Source organism: Pipistrellus kuhlii, unplaced genomic scaffold (genome assembly GCF_014108245.1).
Source record: "Pipistrellus kuhlii isolate mPipKuh1 unplaced genomic scaffold, mPipKuh1.p scaffold_m20_p_4, whole genome shotgun sequence".
NCBI lineage: Eukaryota > Metazoa > Chordata > Mammalia > Chiroptera > Vespertilionidae > Pipistrellus > Pipistrellus kuhlii.
The window spans coordinates 63,164,536-63,184,026 of NW_023425540.1; the positions used below are offsets into that span (position 1 = coordinate 63,164,536).

The window sequence follows — 19,491 nt, forward strand, 5'->3', positions numbered from 1 at the left end:
AATGGACAGGCGAACGGGAGAAGCACAGATTAGACAGCAGAGCCTGGGGGACGAGTGGCCATCCAGACCACGAGGAGGATTCATGATGACAGGGTGACAGGTGGGGGTGGGATCCAGAGAGGTCAGCACAGAGAAGAACGAGCGGGGCTGGCGATGGAATTTGGGCTGGGAAATATCAAACACTGCGTATTAACTAGAAATTCTAGAAATTTATAGATACCTCTACTCTGAATTGGAGAGTTTTTCTTGGCAAATTGAGAGTTTAGTTAATTGGATATTTTATTACTAGGGATCATGTTCAATTTCACATGAAGGTTTGCCGTGGAGGAATGCTATAAAGTGTCAAGACACTGTTTATGCTCTGGCCAGGAGAAAATAAGCCACAGCCCAGCGCCAGCGTATTTATTGCAGCCGAGGCCCCGTGTTTCCCCGCTCCGTGTGCTGCTGTAGTGTTTTCGTTGGTGGGGTAAGTGTGAAGGGAGATGTGAGCCTGCATCGCGGGAGACAGACGTGAATGCTCGCTCTGGAGTCCTGACACCGGCCACGCAGCCAGCGGTGTGATTCTGCGCCCGCCTCCAGCCTCTCCGGGCTGCCGCGTTCTCTCGCCGGTGAAATGAGGTTGGATATCACTACTGAGGTCAGGTGATTCTAAGAGAGAATAGAGAAGGACAGGACTTTTGTTTGTGAGTAACATTTCATAAAATGTATACTTAAAACATAGAAACACACTCTGTATGGTACCCAGATCTGCCTTCCCACACGTGTTTTCCGTGTAGCTCATGTAGGGGAGGCCGTGGATGACAGCTAAACTGATGGCAGGCTTGAGAAGTCTCACCCCAGCCCTGTCTGTGCTGCCAGCGCTGGCCCCCTGCGGCTCTGTTCACACATTTAATTCGTGGCCTGGCCCCGAAAGGTGGGTTGCCAGGTGTCCTTTGCATTTTCCAGGCAGCTCCGTATGTGTGCTGTCTGTTTGGTTAAGCCAAGGACACTTTCATGATAGGAAGAGAAAAAAGGCCGACAGGTTTGGAGTCAGACACACCCGGCATGGGGGCTGGACGGGAATACTACATGTACGGAGCTCAGTTTCCTCACCTGTAACCACAGGGCAATGGAGCCACCTCCCAGGGTTCTGACGAGGACTGGGTGACCCCAGGGGGAGCACCATGCACGCTGCCCAGCACCCACCCTCGTGGAGGCATGAGCCGTGCTCTTTTCTGCCCATGCGAGGCCTCCTTGGGGGAGAGAGGGTGTGCCTGACTCTGCCATCGCTGTGAGAATATCTGCAGACCCTCCTGGAGCACTTGGCCACTCTCCGGCGGTTCCCCGCCTTCCTTCCTGCTTCACCAACCACTGCTTGTCCTTGGAGAAGAGGAGAGGGACAGAGAGAAAGTGAATCTAGGAGACTCTGGCGGGGCACAGTCACAGGGAGGCCCCTAAAAGAGTGCAGGTGACCGGGAATGCAGAGGAGGAGGGTCCAGAGAGAATGATGGAGGTGGGGAGGGGTTGGACTCAAACATAAAGGAAACATCGCTACTCCCAGCAGCCCCTTATCACATCTTGCACTAGGGACCAGGGAGTGCCTTGGGAATGCCAAAGCAGGAAGGTCAAGGTGTTTCGTAGACGTTTCCAGTTCGGTCTCTGAGGCTATAGCGTCGGATGAAATAAACAAACCAAGGTATCTCTTTCATGCAGGCACATTTCATTATTCTTGCCGTGATTTTGCTGACTGTGCTGCCGATAAGGATGCAGGAGGCTATAGAGGAAGTATTTTCCTTGGGGTGTGTAATAGGCAGTCCATTAAACTGGGCCAGAGAGAGAGAGAGAGAGAGAGAGAGAGAGAGAGAGAGAGAGAGAGAGCGGGAGCGCTATGGAGGTTGCTCTGGGAAGGGAGGGCCTAGCTCCCATGGCTTCTCTTCCCAGCCCTGCCTCACCTTGTGGAATGTGCTGCTTAACCTCCCTCTCTTTCAGCCAGTCTCTGGAAACTGGAATTGCCACCAGCTCTCACTGGGTGTGAAGACAGCGAAATGATTGAAGCCAGTGGTCGGCAAACTGCGGCTCCTGAGCCACACGCGGCTCTTTGGCCCCTTGAGTTTGTAGCAAAGGCCAGCTTAGGAGTACCCTAATTAAGTTAATCACAATGTACCTACCTATATAGTTTAAGTTAAAAAAATAAAATTGGCTCTCAAGAGAAATTTCAGTCGTTGTACTGTTGGTATTTGGCTCTGTTGACTAAATGAGTTTGAGTTTGCCGACCACTGATTTATGCGATAGTGCCCTGCTCGGAGGAGATACCTAGATGCTGCATAAAGAAGGCATGTCCCAGGAAGAAGAGGATCTGGTTTTCTCTCAGCAGTCAGTGGTTGCAGATAAGAGGAGAATATATCAGATAAAGTGGACCCAGACTTCCCTAATGAAGGCTCACACAGCATCACGTGAGGCTCTGGGTGCCTCTGTCACCGGCACCCTGTTCATTTCTACTCTTTGCACGTTGTAGTTTACCCTTGGATTTGCAACTGAATCAGCGTTTGGGAAGTCCTTGTGCTTTAGAAGCTTGCACTTCCAGGGGCAGTATTCTGTTGGCATCTTCTTTGACCCTTAGTCCCTGATGAAATGAATCCTAGCAGTAAGGAACCCGTCAGAATTTGGGATGGTAACACACAGACACATAAAAGGGTAGTTTCCAAGGTATAAACTTCAAACCATTATGAGTTAAAGAAAATAAGAAAGGTATAGTGTGTTTGTAAATTGATGTTGATTTGGTATCTTTTTCAATCCTCTCTCAAATTAGTAGCAGGCATTAATGAACCGAGCCCACTAGATCCGGCCACTTACTATTGCCCTTCACTGGTATCTTTTCTGCTGTGCCCCTGGTAGGCTCAAGGAAAAGTGTTATTGCTTCAGCGGATAAAAATAAAATCAAGAAACAGTCAGGTAGTAGAGATAAGATAGATAAATCACTGTAGTAATAAAAGGACAACAGTGAGTAGGTCCCCAGAGAGTGTGATCAGAATGCTCCAGGGAGCTGCCATGGGGCTGAAGGAGGACCCTGAAATCCTGCACAGTTGGAAGGGATACTCAGGAAAAGGCGTCAGAGAGGCGGTGCACTTGAAGCACATCAGGTAGGACTGGCAGGATCCTATGTGGTGGAGTTGGGGAAGGGAAGGATTTGTGGGTGGTGATGACTGTCAAAGTGCCGGTAAGTCCATAAGCTCCTAAAGTTCTGTTCAGTAGTGTCTGTGCACATGTCTGTGTGCATGTGTGTATATATTGTGTGTGTCTAGGTACAGTCATATGTGCATTTTATTTTTATAAATATATATTTTATTTATTTTAGAGAGGAAGGGAGAGGGAGAAAGAGAGAGAAACATCAATGATTAGAGAGAATCAGTGGATTGGCTGCCTCTTGTACACCCAACACTGGGGATGAAGCCCACAACCTGGGCATGTGCCCTGACCAGGAATCAAAGGGTGACCTTCTGGTTCATAGTGCTCCACCACTGAGCAACACCAGCTGAGCTTTTAAAAAATAAAAACCTTATATTCTCTTCAAAAACGAAAGACCAAAGATTTTGAGTAGAAGCATTGCCCAAACTCCGTTCTCTAGTTCTCCTGAAAACGAGAATACCTCCGAGCAGTACTTCCTATTAATAGACATTCATGTTTATACTGGCCAGGTAGGAATGAGGTGTTTTTTGATTTTCTTTTGTCTGGGCATCTAGGATTGGGGCTACTCCCTTTTTTTAAAAAAAGTATGTTGAAACGTTAGACTTCCTGTTTCTGCTTGATTTTGAAAATACCTCCTGCTCGCCTATCACAGGTGATCTCTGTGTTCTTGTGTAGCCGTGGTTTACAGGTAGCAAGTGCAGACAGCAACCAGTCCCTCCTCGCTGGGATGTGGAGATCTATCTGGAGTCACAATTAAAGGCTCCCGAGTGCATTCCACTGCAGGTGACGAAACCCAGCTCCCAGAATAACAAGCAGGACAACTTTTAAAGTGACGGTTGTTGACCAGTGTCTTCTGTGCCTTTGCTTGGCAAGCTCATGGTGGACTTTTCTAAAGGACGGTGTGGATTTTTCTGAATTGTTCTCGGGGAGGACGGACCCCTCCTGAAGGTGGGACAGATGCCATAGGATACAACAGGGTGTCTGTGCGTGTCCCTCCCGTCGGTGTGACTCTGCCAAGACTCTGGGAGGCTGTCCTGATTGACAGGGAGAAAATGCTGAAACTAGGTGAGTTAAAGCTGCCCTCATCTTTAACTTGGGTTTAATGTGCATGACGGAAGCTGGTGGAGAGTTCAGATGACTAAGTAACCTGGTATTGTCTGCGAGGGAACAACTTTTGGTGGCAGCTTGAAGGCAGTTGTGTTCAATAAATCACGGCTTTTCTCTTGCTGGGACTCTGGGTGTGGAGGGCTGGTGTTACGCTGAGGGAGGTTTGCCTACAGTGGGTGGAAAAAATGGCATCTATAATTTGCATGTAGACAGTTTCATTTGTAGCTACATGAAGGCTTGAGATGTTTCAGAGATGGGGCTCTGAAAAGATTGGGTAGCTTTTTCACTTAAAGTTTCTTCTTTTAAAAAAAAATAATTTCCACAAGTTTATTACCTCTAAGGCATCGCCAGATGCCAGTGGTCTGGTAGTGGCAGTCACGCCATGTGATGGCCTGCAAACTCAAGGATATTTATCTCTGCTCTCCCGTTGTGTAGATGTTTGTCAGATGATTCCTGCTACCGTTTCCTCTAACAGCCAGTAAGCAATTTTATCCTATCTATAAGCCCTTCTTGTACTTTTAAAATCCACCGTAGGCCTGTTTTCAGCCATATTGAATGATTCTACGAGTGTACTTAATTTTGTTAAGGCAAATTTGGAAAGTTTTTGAGGATTGAAGTAAAGATAGCATTTATACATTTTTTTCAAGTTTACATATAATATTGATTGAAGTTTATCTAGAATTTTTCTGCTCAAAAAAACTTTCTGGAGCTTAAATTGAATGTTAGAAAGGAACTAAAAGTGTGAAGACAGCCGAAACCAGTTTGGCTCAATGGATAGAGCATCGGCTTGGGGACTGAAGGGTCCCGGGTTCGATTCCGGTCAAGGGCATGTACCTTGGTTGCAGGCATATCCCCAGTAGGGGGCGTGCAAGAGGCAGCTAATCGATGACTCTCTCTCATCGATGTTTCTAACTCTCTATCACTCTCCCTTCCTCTCTGTACAAAATCAATAAAATATATTAAAAAATAAAAAAAATAAAAGTGTGAAGACGTAGGTGGGTGTTAATATATCTAGGTTCTTGACTCATTAGTTGAATGCTTGTCAGCTAAGGCTATTATTTCCTAGACCCATGACTTCTTGTGTGATACAGAATGTGGTCACCGGCACATCCTGTGAGTTAAACGTTCATTTGCCTACCAGATGTCTGGAGCTGTGCTGGTGATTCTCCATCAGCTTTCTCTCTCTCTATGCATATAGGCACATTCTATCCGATCTATGAAATGGCTATGTGCCTGTGACTGTATATCATGGCACATAGGCTGTTGGGATGAGAGCCAAGTTTGGCTGGGAAGGTTTTATAGAAGAAGGGGTTTGGGGTAGAGTTCCAAAGGGAGGGGGAGTTAAATACTTTGGCAGAAAGAAGGAGCATACATAAAGCTTCCAAGGCTGGAGTAAGTCAAACACATTCGGGAATAAGCACGAACCATTTCAGAGCGAGTGATATATTACTAGTTGAAGAGAGCCAGGCTGAATGTGACGAGGCCAGGGCATGAGTGTGGGAGAGAACAGGGAGGACTGTGGGAGCTTCTCTATAGTCTACCTCGCTGGTAAATGTCACCCTTGGATACCAGCACCCTGGCCATGTTGCCACCTAGTGGAACTGGCCCAGATGCACCCGGGAGCATCACCCACCTCTTCTCACTCCAGGTCAAATTAACAGTGTGATATTGGTGGCAGGGAAGCTTACTGCTCTTTCCCCCCAGGGTATTTTAGACAAAGAATTGAACAAAGGGATGGATGGAACCATGTTCTCCCAAATTATATTAATTTTGCCTTAGGGAAAAAATGGAGCTGAATGCCAATAAATATATTTAAATATATAGAATACATTTATCAAATATAAAGAATTTCCCATAGAGAACAATTGCTGAGAGTGTGGAACACACATGGCCCTTTGGCTCAGCACGTGGTGCGTGCGGAACCCAGCATTGGGGGCGTTCTGCAGCGGAGCGCAGGCACAGCCCCTCTGGCTCTGGTTGGCTTGTTGTTTCATGTGGTTGTAGAGTCCATCCAGGTGCAGTGGTGAAAGAGGAGAGCCCTTGACATGGACCCCACAGCCCACAGCCCCCAGAGCTGGGAGACACTGTAAAGAGCTGTGCTGAGTCTGGCTGGTGTGGCTCAGCAGTTGAGCATCGACCCAGAAACTGGGAGGTTATGGGTTAAATTCCTAGTCAGGGCACATGCCTGGGTTGTGGGCTCAATCCCCAGTGAGGGACATGCAAGAGGCAGCTGATCGATGATGTTCCTCTCTCATCGGTGTTTCTATCTCTCTATCGCTCTCCCTTCCTCTCTAAAAATCAACTTTAAAAAACAAACAAATGAAAAGGGCTGTACCTGCTCTCCCTTTTACCCATCCTTGCATGTGTCCATTCACCAAAACTTACTGAATTCCTGTTACGTACCAGGCACTCTTCCAGGGACTGGGGAAATGCCAGTGAACAAAGCAGACAGAAGTCCCTGCCCTTGGAGGGCCAACCTTCTGGATAATATGAAAACAAATAAGTAGACTATTCAGAGGTAGCGCAGGAGAAGCTAGATCAAAGGAAAACTAAGCTAAGATTTATGTTAGCTACAGCTTTTAAAACAAGCTAATAAGGCTTTTACTATGGCGTACTTTTCTACCTACCTCTGACCTTTGGCACCTGTATGTTTGATTTTTCTTATTTTACTAGAGGCCCGGTGCATGAAGTTCGTGCATGGGAGGGAGGGGTCCCTCAGCCCGGCCTGCACCGTCTCACAATCTAGGACCCCTTAAAGGATGTCCGACTGCCAGTTTAGGCCCATGGGATCGATCACCCCTAACCACTTTGCCTGATTGCCCCTAACCACTCTGCCTGCCTGCCTGATCACCCCTACTCGCTTCTGTCTCAGCCTCCACTGCCGCAGCTTCGTCTGGAAGGACATCCGGAATGACGTTTGGAAGGTCATTCAGATGTCCGGTTTAATTAGCATATTACACTTTTATTATTATAGATATGTTCTGTATTTTTAAAAATACATGAATATATATACATATGGTGGGATAATGTTAACTGATAAGCTTATAGGGGGATACATATTGTTTGGGGGGGGCAGGGGAGAGAAGGATTTGCTATTGTGTGTCCTCTCTGAGAATGTGTTATTAGACTCATCTGAAAGATGTGAGGAAGCCAGGCCTGTGAGTATCCTGGGGAAGAACATTCTGGGCAGAGGAAGAACAGAAGCAAAGGCCCTGAGGTGGGAATGGGCGTGGTATTCCAGGAAAGGCCAGGGGGCTGATATGAGGAGGGGAGATGAGCCAGACAGGTGGTGAGGAACCAGAATAGGTGGCACCTTGTGGACAGCTGAAATGATTTGACTTTTACTGGGCAGAAGATGGTCTAGTATAATCTACTAATTTTACAAATGAAATTTAGGACAAAGGAGAAGTCAAATCAAGTGTCTATGGTTATTCAGTGTCCTAGTGCCAGAGCTGGGATAAGTACCTGCCTCTGACCCCAGCATTCTTCCCACCACCCTGCTGCTTGGTGGGATGTGGGCCACACACCGGCCCAGACTTCCTCCAGCAGCTGTCTCAGCGGTTCATTCTGGTTGGGCCAGTGTGTCCTGCCCACCTACCGAGGACCGGTTGCAAACACAAGAAAGGGTCAGACCTCTCATCCCCAAGGAGTCCCTTGTGAAATATCGCCTTTCTTTGTTTTGATCTGGAACTAATTCCTCTGGTTTTATAAATACTATGATCTCATGAACCAGAATCTGCAACCTCCTAGACTCTAGGACCTAGAGCCTCCTTATGCTCATTGCCAAGTTACTTGGAAACAGTTAATACAAAATAAGAGTGACTGATGGTTATCAAATGCAGTTTGACCTGAACAATTTTTGCTCAACATTCTTTGTCTTCTTGCTTTACTATAAGTCAGTTCAAGCCTTTATTTTTCCTTCCATTCCTCTAGATTAGGGGTGTCGAACTCAATCAGAGAAGGGGCCAAAATCTAAAATCCAGCCTAAATCGCGGGCCGAATGGTTTACTGAACAGTCATAAACTGTCATTGTGATGGAAACGCAGCGGAGTGCAGTGATGACAGCGCGGTGCGGGCCACATTGCAAGGCCTGGCGGGACGGATTTGGCCCGCGGGCCTTGTGTTTGACACATGTGCGCTAGATCTTATGACTGTTGTCCTCTGGGCACTGGCCAAATTTTCTAATTTCACTTTCTGTTGAAGGTCGGACTAGTGCTGAGTATAGAGAAAAATAACTCTGCTCTCACCTGTGTCATCCCCTCTCCTCTGGTCACCCATGACCTGTATTCTGTGGACAGAGTAACATGAGGTATTTGTGTAAGGTCGTCCCATCTTGTGGAGAGAACTAAACCATCCCTGACTCTCTTGCCTCTTCTTTCCCTTCTTCCCAACATGGATACCTCGAGATTTACAGTAGCATCTTAATTTGCATTTAGAGTTGTGTAGCACTTTTCTGTGCGTTTTTAATGTCCACTTGTGTACATTGTCTGTAAATGAGCTCTCAAAACCTGGGGTTAACACTGATTGGCATCAGCACTTTCAGTAGTTAGTTCAGTAGTAAATTTACATTAGCATCTTAATTTGCATTTAAAATTGAATAGCACTTTTTCTATGTGTTTTTTAATGTTAACTTGTGTACATTGTTTATAAATGAGCTCTCAAGACCTGGGGTTAGCACTGATTGGCATCCTTTGGTATCAGTACTTCCAGTAGTCAGTTCTTCATCTACCCCTAGAGCATGAGGGCGAAGACTCCCACAATCCTTTGCTTGTGGTCTTTGGTCCTCGCTGGCTTGGGGAGAACCTGAGGAGGAGTGCTTGCTGGGGAAAATCTGTGATCAAAACTCAGGACAAAAAAGCAAATGCAGAAATGCAAGTATTTACCTGGGGGTTGCTACCAGCAGCAAGGAGGCCTTAAGAAAACTTGACAAGAAGCATTTCTTCATCTCCAGCTTTTGAACAAGTGTTTGTTGCGTGTGGGTGGTGGACCCCAAGAGTGTTCAGTTACAGGTGCCTGCAAAGACCGCCTCATTAAAATGCTGACTGATTTCCCCAGCTTCCAGCTTCCAGAAAGTCCTTCTGTTGGAATTCAGTGTTTCGGCCATAAGAGTGGAAGTGCAAGATTGCTGGGTGCCGTCCTCAGAGGAGCTCCAAGTGGACTTAAGCATATCCTAAGGCAAAAAGCTGGCCTGACCCTAATAGCCCAGCACTGCCTGTTCCTACTTAATAAGTTCCTACCATTCACAAATGTATCCCTGAGCTCCTTACCACACCCTTGGTTCCTGGGACAAATCCCAGGGCAGCCTGACCTGGCTCCTGGCTTCTGGCTCCTGGCTCATTAGTATGAAGCTTTTACACACTTGCCTACCTTACAAGTCTTGCCCTGCCTCCTGTCAGGAAGGTGGCCACCCCTTTGTGGCAAAGATGTCCCCACACAGGGCCCACCGGGAAGCCCATCGGCGCTGGTGGGCAGTTTCATGCTAGGAGTGGAGGAGGAAGCCCAGGGAGTCTGGGCCTGTCTCTCAGGCTCTCTGCCCTGCCTGTGCCACAATCCCCCCGCCCCTCAGGGCATGGCTGTCAGTTACCTTTGCCATCAGACAGGCTAGCCTTTGCCTTGCAGGAGAGGGGCCTCCAGACTGTGCTCTGGCCTTTGTCAGGCGGGGAGCTTGAGGAAACGGAGAAGAATGGGCTGGTCATGTGGTGAAGCCGGCAGCAACATTAGAAGTCCTCATTCGCTGCACAGGATGTTATATCAGTTAGGGCTCTTATGCAAGAGAGAGAAACCCAGTGTAGACTGGCTCGTACGAAAGAGAATTTCTTATTAGCTTACATAACTAGAATGAGTTTTGATTTAGCAGTTCAGTGATGGCAAGAACCCATTTTCTTTCCAGCCTGTTCTCTGTTTGAACTTCATCCTCAGCTCGTTCTGCATTGGTGGTTAGATGTCTGCAGCATATCTAACTTCATATCTGCAACACTCTGTCCAGAGGGAGAGAGAACTGACTTCTGGTGACTCTATTACAGGAGCGAGTGACCTTTTCTACAAGTCCCAGAAAATTTCCGGTGTCTCAGTCACATTGGGCCATGTGCCCAGTCTTAAGCCAGTTTACTAACAATAACAAGTGCTGTGTTGATTGGCTTAGGCTGGATTGCCTAAACCAATCACTATATGGTTAAGGGGGTGTGAATACTCTGAGTTAAAATGGTCAGGGCTGTCTGGCCGGTATGGCTCAGTGGATGAGTCTCAACCTATGAACCAGGAGGTCTCAGTTCACTTCCCAGCCAAGGCACAGGCCTGGGTTGTGGGCTTGATCCCCAGTAGGAGGCAAGCAGGAGGCAGCTGATGGTTGATTCTGTCTCATCATTGATGCTTCTATCCTTCTCTCCCCCTCCCTTCTCTCTGAAACCAATAAAAACATTAAAAAATTAAAAAATACAATGGTCAGGGCTGAACTCGAGACCTAGGAGTGGGGAAAGTTTCCCCCTCAAACAGCACAATGCAGAAGAGGGAGGATGGAAGTGATGGCTGGTAGGTCAGCTACAGTATCTGCCACAGGCTTCCATTCACTGTGTTTTTTTCTGTTGCTTCTGGTGACTGGCTATGATATAACACTGTGAGCAGAGTTCTGCATATTTGATTCCACCCCTCACCCCTCACCCCCCAAGACAATGACACAGATGCTATCAGAGAGACCAAGGACACATACTCCAGGAAGGGAAAGTCTCGAAAGTTGATAAAGTATCCCCAAGGTACCTTAGACCTGGTCTGGTAAACATTGAACAATGAGAGTAAGGACTAGAGAAAATTATAACAGGCAACCTTTAAACCTATGGTAATTATAAGTCCCCATAAAACACTGAAGTCCAATACCATGTTTCTTTTAAAACAGTGTAATACGGCCATATGTCCCTGTAAAGAATACCCCTACCTTGTATAGATATGAGCCTAATTGCCAGTTGTGAAGCTGCACGCTAATAAACAAAACAGGGCAGTCAATCCTATAGGGCTTGATTTCATTTACCCAAATGGGACAACTACCGTGTTTCCCCGAAAATAAGACCTAGCGCATCTTTGGGAGCAAAAATTAATATAAGACACTGTCTTATTTTCGGGGAAACGGGGTAGGAGACTGCTGTCTAGGGCAGGGAAGGACTGGGCCACGTGCAGAGGGCTCTTGGAGAGGGAGAAACATGGTGATAAAAAGGAAACCACCATTTTTGTCATGAGTAAGTTGGAGCAGAAAAGCAAGCAGTTTATCTTTGCAGATGAAATTCATGCGTGAGGTACAAGGTTACAAACTCAGAGCCTGCCTCCAGCCAGGCAGTATTCCCTGCTGTGCCCCTGCGGGAAATATATGCACTGAGTGCCAACCAGGGTAGAGGAACCCTTCATGATGGATGGGCTTTGACTGAAATCCTAACGATGACCTTAAGTGAGCTAGACTGTCTGTGTGCCAGAAATCAAATCCAGGAAAACTGGGCTGGGCTGCAAAAGGACTTGGTGCCTAAACGCATGTTGTGTCCCAGGGCGGCTGGCTGCAGAGAGGACACCTCCACAGGGGAGGTCTTGGACATCTAGTTCTAGTCCCTGTGAAGACACTTGTAGGACAAACCTTTGAGCGTGTCCTAGCAACTTGCTCAGCCTTATTTCTCATTCATGAACAAGTATGAAGAATAAATACATAGAATGAGAGGATCTCAAAAGCTTCTTTGAGCACTAGCTTTCTGATAGATATATCAGAAAAGCACTAGCTTTTCTGATAAATCTTTATTGTTGAAAGTATTACATATGTCCCCCTTTGTCCTCCATTGATCCCTTCCAGTCCGCCCCCGCCCCCTGCCCCGGGCCTTCACCACCCTATTGTCTGTATCTAGTTTTCTGATGCTTGGGTTCTGTGCAGGGCCTGATAGGAAGTGTGGCAAGGAACTGAGATGGGGTTGAAGTAGAGACTTAAATCCTCTGTGCCAGGACAGACAGAGAGATGATGCTGCAAATATCTTAAATAGGCACCAAGTGGCTGAATGGCTGATTGCCCCAAGTTGAGTGTCATTTTATAGGCACTATAGATCCTGCAATACAGCCACAGCTCCCTGAATAGCAGGGTTGTTTCCTTTGCCAAGCCCGGCTTGGATTGGATTTTGGCTGCCAGGCTCGTGTTCTGTGACATCCAGATGTCAGGGATCTTGTGGGATCAGTGTACATGAGGCGAGATCAGAGAGAGACTCTGGCAGATACTGCTGTTAAAACGTGGTTTCAAAGCCGCGGTCACATGGCTGATTCTGAGACTGATGAGCCCCACCCGTGTTTTTGGTTTCCTCTCTGCTAGGAGTCTGATTGCCAGTGGTGTTGCATGCTGTTGTGGTTTATTGTTTTTCAGCCACCCTGTTGCTCAATAATCCACATGTCCTCCACTCTGAAACGGTTAACACCGAAGCTCTACCGGAGAGAAGTTATTTGTTTGTTCTTAATATCAGTTTATATAAGCCAGTGGTCCCAAACTCAAATGTCCGCAGGCACCAGGCAAGAAATACGTCTGTGTAAAAATGGCGCTTTGTGTGATCAGGGGCCTGTAGCCAACTTGCAGGGAATGGGTCCCCTCTAAAGGCTTTAAAGTTCCGGTGAAAAGCAAAACGTGTCTGGCCCAGGAAAATCCTGTGAGCTAGATTCAGACCTAAGGTTACCAACTTGTGATTCCCGAGCTACCTAATATGACTATTCAGCTATCGTTGTTATGTTTGCTCAACTTCAGAGATGCCAGATTTTATGAATGTGAGCCTTTTGTAATTTTGTTTTTATAACACATTTCAGCTTTTTACCTTAGATTAAAAGACTGATTCTTATTGAAATAAGTGGTAAAATCAATAATTCTTACCCACAGATTGGAAATACTTCAAAAGGAATAATATCCTCATGAAAATCATTTCTTTGGTGCATGGCCATTGGAGGTTGAATCAATTTGGAAAAACAGAGATCGAAATCTCAATCTAAAACAGTTCTGAGTGTTTTACATCATTTAAAAAAATACATCACTAAAGATAAGGAATCCCAAGCGTTTGAAACATATACTTCTGCCCTGGGAGTTGCCTGCTGAGTATATACACCCATGTTTGTCTTTTCTTACTGTTAGCCCGGGTAGGGTTAGTGACCAGGGTGGAATGGGAAGTGGGACAAGCTTGTTTTCTCAAACTTCCAACCCACCCTACACTTCTACCACAAGTGCCATGAGTGAACAAAGGAACCAGTGAATCCATTTATTCTTAGATGTTAGTCACCGTGGGACTTTCTGCCACGGGATGCTTGCATTTTAAAAAGAATCTGATGGTGGAACAGAAAATAGGTCTTAGGCCAAAGTACCAGGACTCCAATGAGAGTACTTCCTGTTGTGCCCAGAGGATGATTGCAGGGTTGGGAGCCTCCCAGGTAACACCTTATGTTGCCTTGCTTCAGGTAACGCCTGCTGGACTAGCATGAGCCACTGAGCATGGAGTGGGGTTCAGCTTCATTCTGTTTTGTTTGCATAATCTGCGCATCAGAGTCCATGCAAATTATTGCAAATGTGTTTCTGTAAGGGACTGATGGCACCCAGCTTCCCTGTGTCAGGAGCTGGCTGGTGGGAGAGTTCTGAGAATTTAAATATTCCTTCAGCAAAGAGACTCACAGCTATGCTCAGGTTTCATTCTTTTGACAGTGCTCTCAACTTGTTTCTTTCCGTGAGACTTTGTCAACTAATAGTCCACCAGTCCTTTCTGCAACTCCTTGCAATTTGGCTTCTGCCACCAGTCATGTTACTAAATTGTCTTCCTCAAAGCTCCCCAGTGATCATATCCATTGGCCTTTACTTTAAGCCTTTCTTTCTGACTGGTGATTCTTTCACCCACGGACTATTACGCATGCTGCTAACTCTACCTGGAACCATTCTTTCTTCTTTTCTCCTTCACCTCCTCTTCCTTGGCTAATTCCTGATCTTCAAGTCTTAGCTTGGGCATCACTTCTTTCAGAAAGCCTTTCATGATGAATCCTTTCCCCAGGTTTGGTTTATGAACTTGTCCTATGAGCTTTCATAACACTCCATACTTTTCTGCTATTATACTTATCATACTATATTTTATCATGCTCTAGTTTTATTGGAGTCCTCCCTTCTTCCCCGCTGTACGATGGACTCTGTGAGGACAGGAACCATGATGGCTTTATCTACACCATGTGCCTTGTGCCTATACATGGCAGATGCTCAATAAATATTTGCAGAACGAACTACCTGATGGTGACATCTGAACAGCGACATCTACATTTCCTGTAGAGCCGACAATGAAGCCCTGGTTTCCTCCATCAACCTTTGGTTCTTCCTAGGACTCTAGTTAGAAGATGTAGATATGTTGTTGGATATTGTCAATATCTGCTCCTAAGGAAGAAGGAGGCTTTCAGGAAACCCAGGCCATTCACCTTGAGCCACTTCATGACCAGGGAGCAACTCTGTGCATTGCTTATGTTAAACAGTGATGGCTACCTGTCGATGCAACCAAAGGAGAGATGAGTTTTAAGGATTCTGACTACTAACAGAGTGGGTAACACATCATTCGGGAGACCAGGCTAATGGGTGATAATGATTTTGCCATCATTGTGGAGAAAGAATCTGAATACAACTGATTGACAACAGTAGGGAAACATATACTAAGTAAGAGTTAGAGGGACTGGTAAGTGCTGTGTAGATGTAAAACTGTGTAGACATTACTGCACTTTCTGGACCATTTAAGGAATTTCCAAGGTAATTTTAATGATGTGCAGTTTCACTTTAATGATCTTTAGAACCTAATGTCCCTCCTCTCACCTCTTGAGAACATTATTCTGCTATATGACAGGTGTGACATCTGTAGAGCTATGTATGGGAACAAGCTTTCTAGAGCATTTAAGAGAAATGTGAAATCCTGATTGTATGCATCTTCTTGTCCCTTGAAATTGGATAGACATTGTTGACTGGGTGTAATAACAATAAAAAAGAACAACTTTATTAGATAAGGTTTAGTGAGCAAAAAGTAGGTTCACATCTAAATTACAGAATAGTGTGATTAACAATAGTAGTTTGTAAAAAAAAAAAAAAGTATGATCCATAGCCTTTGTTTAGTGAAGATGGCTATGCAATCTACTTTAGAAATATTTTCACCAAAAACTGTGCAGCACTTTCTTGAAGAGCCCCAGTTATATGGGAACTAGTCTGATAGAAGAGGCTCAACATTAGCTGAACTGCTCAGACCTCAGACTTAGGCGTGTGAGGTGGAACTCCTCTCCTTCCTCCTGCTACAGCCATTGCTCCTCTGGACTTTCCCTTTTCTATGAATACCTAGCTCCCTCTTTCTCCAAATCACCCAGGTTCACAGCCATTGTGCCCTCTGACCTCTTACTGCTCTGTATCCTTCTCTTGCTGAGATGTAGTAAGAGTAGAGATAGTATGTTCTGTAATGTATCTTGCATAATACCTAGCACATAGTAGGTACTTGATAAGTTATACTTACTGCTGGCAGTATTAAGAGATAGCTTAATTTGAACACATAATTGTTTGGTTCTAAGCTGGTTGCTGGTTCAGAGTTTGCCGCTGTGTACTTTTTCCTTCTTCTGATCCAGAGCACAGGATATCTGGGACAACCAAAGTGCTGGCTTTTTACATTCCCAGGTCATTTTCATCCATTGACAAAACATATGACAACATTAATTACATATTGTGCAATGATGGATCCCAATGTGGCTTTCAAACACAGCACAGTGTAAACCCAAACAATCCGGGAGGGGAAGCTGGCTCCTGAGAGCCTTGCTTAATAGAATGTTTCCCACCTGAGAGGAGAGAAGTTCATGCCTTGAGCAAGGAGGTGTCTGGAATTCCCACCTGGGACTTATCAGTGTACGGATTCGGGCGGCCCAGTCTGGATGTTCGTTCCTAACATAAAGAAAACAGAGCTCCCATTCTGAGGACGGGAGGTTGGCCCTCTTTTAAAGTGGGCAGCTGCTGCTGGCACCTTGGTGGCCCTGGAAACTCCAGAAACTACAATGGAATTTTGTTCCATCTGTTTTATGAATGGTTCCTGGGACGACTGGTGGGTTTGTAGCTGCTGGTAAGGTTGCCTCCAGGAAGTTCAGTACAGTCTATTAGGTGAAGCCTGGACTCGAGTGGCTTTGATGAGGGGGGTAGTTTGCATTTGCTCAGCACTCTCTGTTTATGGAGATGTTAAAGGAAGTGCGTCTATCCCGCGCGTGTTGTAAAACAGAAGGGGTGCAGCTGTCACAACTATTTTCTTCTTGGCTCTCTTTCTGATAGATTTTTTTTTCTTTTTTCTTTTTTTTTTTTTGTGTGTGTGTGTGTGTAAACCTGGTAGATTTATGAATTGGTGCAGATTAGCAGCCTCAGTGCTGCGGATGCAAAGCAAATTTCCTTCTGTTGTTGTCTTTCTTTGAAGATAACATTTTTATGTATGCAGGTCCTTGTGCTTTTTGCATAAGGGGATATTAAGTTTGTTCTCATGTTGTCATAATTCAGTATGAAACAATTAAGTAATTATTTATTTAGTTATCTTGTGCCTTCAAAGTGTCTAGCATATGCTCTACCCTAAAAAGAAGGGGGAACCCCACAAGTCATCATCTTGTGTTTTAAGTTACTTACAAATCTGCCTTGAGTGGCTGCTCAAGGTGTTCTGATTCATCATAAGGTTTGTTTTAAGTAATTTCCAGGTAATTTCTTAAACAAGTGTCAACGTTTCTGAATAATCATCTACTTTTAAATCATTCACATCTACGTGCGGGGGTGCACATTCATGCTTTTGGCTCTAGCTGAGTCATTCACACCACTTGCATTGCCGTTGCTTTTTGGGGAGAGAAAGGTCAGTGTTTCAGCCCACAGCCCAGTGATCTCTGCTGCCTACATGGGGTGGGGGCTGGGCCAGCCAGCAGTGGCGGCAGGTATGACTGATGATATTTCTAGCTTTGGTGGGCACTTGAATTTCAACCCACAGACTCATGCAAAGGAATGTGTGTATGCATCAGTCTATTTCTTCAGGGATAAGGATACTTCTAGACAGCATGAGTCTAAGGAGCTGTTTAAGCAGACAGGTGGTAGCTGAATTCTTATATGAATACTGGGGCAAAGGTTCCCAAACATTCTCCACTCACGCCTCTGTTGTTTTCTATATAATTTCTAGGATAAAACAAATACCTGACAGTTTCATTTATGAACTGCTTAGGTCCAAATAACTTAGTAACTAATTATGTACTAACACTAGTAAATTTGTAGACATGTAAAAAAAATACACACAAAGTGAAAGCTAGAAATTAATGTTTTTACTTCACTTACTTCATTACTTAATGTTTTTACTTCATTTACTTCATTTACTTCATTACTTCTTGCATGTTTCAGTCAGGGTCCTATCAGTACATTTAATACACAAAAAATGTTTATTAACAAAACAGGGTGGTGCCTCCTCAAAAAAATTAAAAATAGTATCACACTATGATCTAGCAGTTCCATTCCTAGGAATATACCCCAAAATAACTAAAAGCAGAGATGTGGGCAGGTTTCTGTGCACCCATGTTCACAGCTGCTTTATTTATTTATTTATTTTATTATTTCTTGTTAATCCTCATGCAGAGATATTTTTTCCATTGATCTTTTAGAGAGAGTAGAAGAGAGAGGGAAAGACAGAGAGAAAAATCGATGAGAAAGAAACACATTGGTTGATTGCTTCCTTCATGCACCGCAACCAGGGCCGAGGAGGAACCTGCAATAGAGGTATGTGCCTTTAACCGGAATTGAATCCAGGCCCTTCTGACTACATACAGGCTGTCGCTCTATCCACTGAGCCAAACTGGCTAGGTGCACAGCTGCATTATTTACAATAGCCAAAAGGTGGAAGCAACCCAGGTGTCCATTGACAGATGAATGGACAAGCAAAATGTGATACATACAAACAATGGAATGTATTTCAGCCTTAAAAATTTAGGCAGGAAATTCTGACACAGGCTACAACCTGGTTAAACCTTGAGGGCATTGTATGAAGTGAAATAAGTCAGTCACACATGCAAAAAAAAACCACAAAAAACAGTCTACACTTCCTTTTACCTGAGGTACCTAAAGTTCTCAAATTCAGAGACAGAAAGTGGAATGGTGGTCACCAGGGACTGAGGGGAGAGGAGAATGGAGAGCTGGCGTTTAATGGGTGCAGAGTTTTGGATCTGCAGAATTAAAGGGGTTGTGGAAATGGATGGTGGCAAGAGCTATACAGCAATGTAAATATAGGTGATACCGAACTCTTGAAAATGATTACGATGGTAAATTGTATGTGATTTTTTTTTTACTACAATTAAAAATTATAATGAAGAAAGCGAACTATTTTTTAAAAAAGAAAATATTAATTGATGAGGACTGGCTATTAGGAAGGAAAGAGGATTCTAAAGAAGAGAGGAGTAGCCGATGTAAGGAGCAGTCGTTTTCCCGGATTTGAGACAGAGCATCAAGCATGAGCTTCCCTCACTTCCACTCCAGACCTTGTTGGAGAGGGGAGGGCTGGCTCCTTGGATGGCAGAGCGGTCACATGATGCTGTGCTGGTAGAACTTGCTGGAAATCCACCCTCTGGGACGCTGAGGACACCTGCTCATAGGGAGTTTTCTCCTTGGAGGCACTCCGCTACACAGAACTGCCTGGGGCTGGGGTGTCAGAAGCTGCTGGCAGTTGGGTGCTGTGACCACCCAGAGAGGCAGTTGCTGGAGAAGGTGTCCATGGGCCAGGGGTGCCACATGTGCCCGTAGGAGTTTGCAGCAAGACCACACCAGACCAGGGAGGAAAAGTTCTTTCTGTAATGCCCCTACACTTTGTTTCCCTGCCGAAGCTTAGAACTGTCTCAGCTGGCCAAAGAACCAAAGTATTTCAAGTCCCATCTTTACTTTCTCACGGCCGGTAATGAAGGATGAATTTGGAAAATGGATCACCGACCACCTCACAACTCCCCAAACCTTCAAGTCAGATCCGATCCCACCACCCTGATTTGCTCTCCCACATTACTTTTCACTTGCTTTTTATCATGGCAACCACCAGCAACCCAGCTTTGCAAAGAAATGATGTCATCCAAAGAAATGTAGCACGTTCTAATGTTACACCGTGAGCTGGATCAGTAGTTCCTGCAGCGTCTGAGAGGGGCTGAGTTTCCCTCCAAATTTAAAATATCCTGCTACAACCCCGAGGA

The 19,491-nt window shown here is 45.3% G+C and overlaps 1 protein-coding gene and 2 long non-coding RNA genes across 10 annotated transcripts in view; 2 read left to right on the forward strand and 1 right to left on the reverse strand.

The window, feature by feature from the left end:
• Positions 1-19,491, forward strand: part of TNFAIP8 (TNF alpha induced protein 8) — a 107,772-nt gene that overhangs the window by 41,496 nt on the left and 46,785 nt on the right. For 2 of the 8 annotated variants that reach the window (XR_006739807.1, XR_004982863.2), the window contains exon 1: positions 3,780-4,230. The exons of 1 other annotated variant lie outside the window; for it this stretch is intronic. Coding sequence is in view for 1 of the 7 variants with exons in the window: in XM_036409359.2 (XP_036265252.1) it covers positions 4,218-4,230 (13 nt within the window). In the remaining 6 variants the exon portion in view is untranslated. Of the gene's footprint in view, positions 1-3,779; positions 4,231-4,707; positions 4,914-7,668; positions 8,015-19,491 lie in introns of those variants that run through there. 5 more of the 8 variants (XR_004982862.2, XR_006739806.1, XR_006739805.1 and 2 more) reach the window with 5 other exon arrangements.
• LOC123651239 lies at positions 5,252-8,014 on the forward strand. The gene is made up of 2 exons (XR_006739808.1): positions 5,252-6,295; positions 7,808-8,014. It is a non-coding gene; the product is annotated as an uncharacterized LOC123651239 (long non-coding RNA).
• Positions 8,733-10,091, reverse strand: LOC123651240. Its single transcript, XR_006739809.1, has 2 exons — positions 9,857-10,091; positions 8,733-9,285 (listed from the first exon to the last, which is right to left on the reverse strand). It is a non-coding gene; the product is annotated as an uncharacterized LOC123651240 (long non-coding RNA).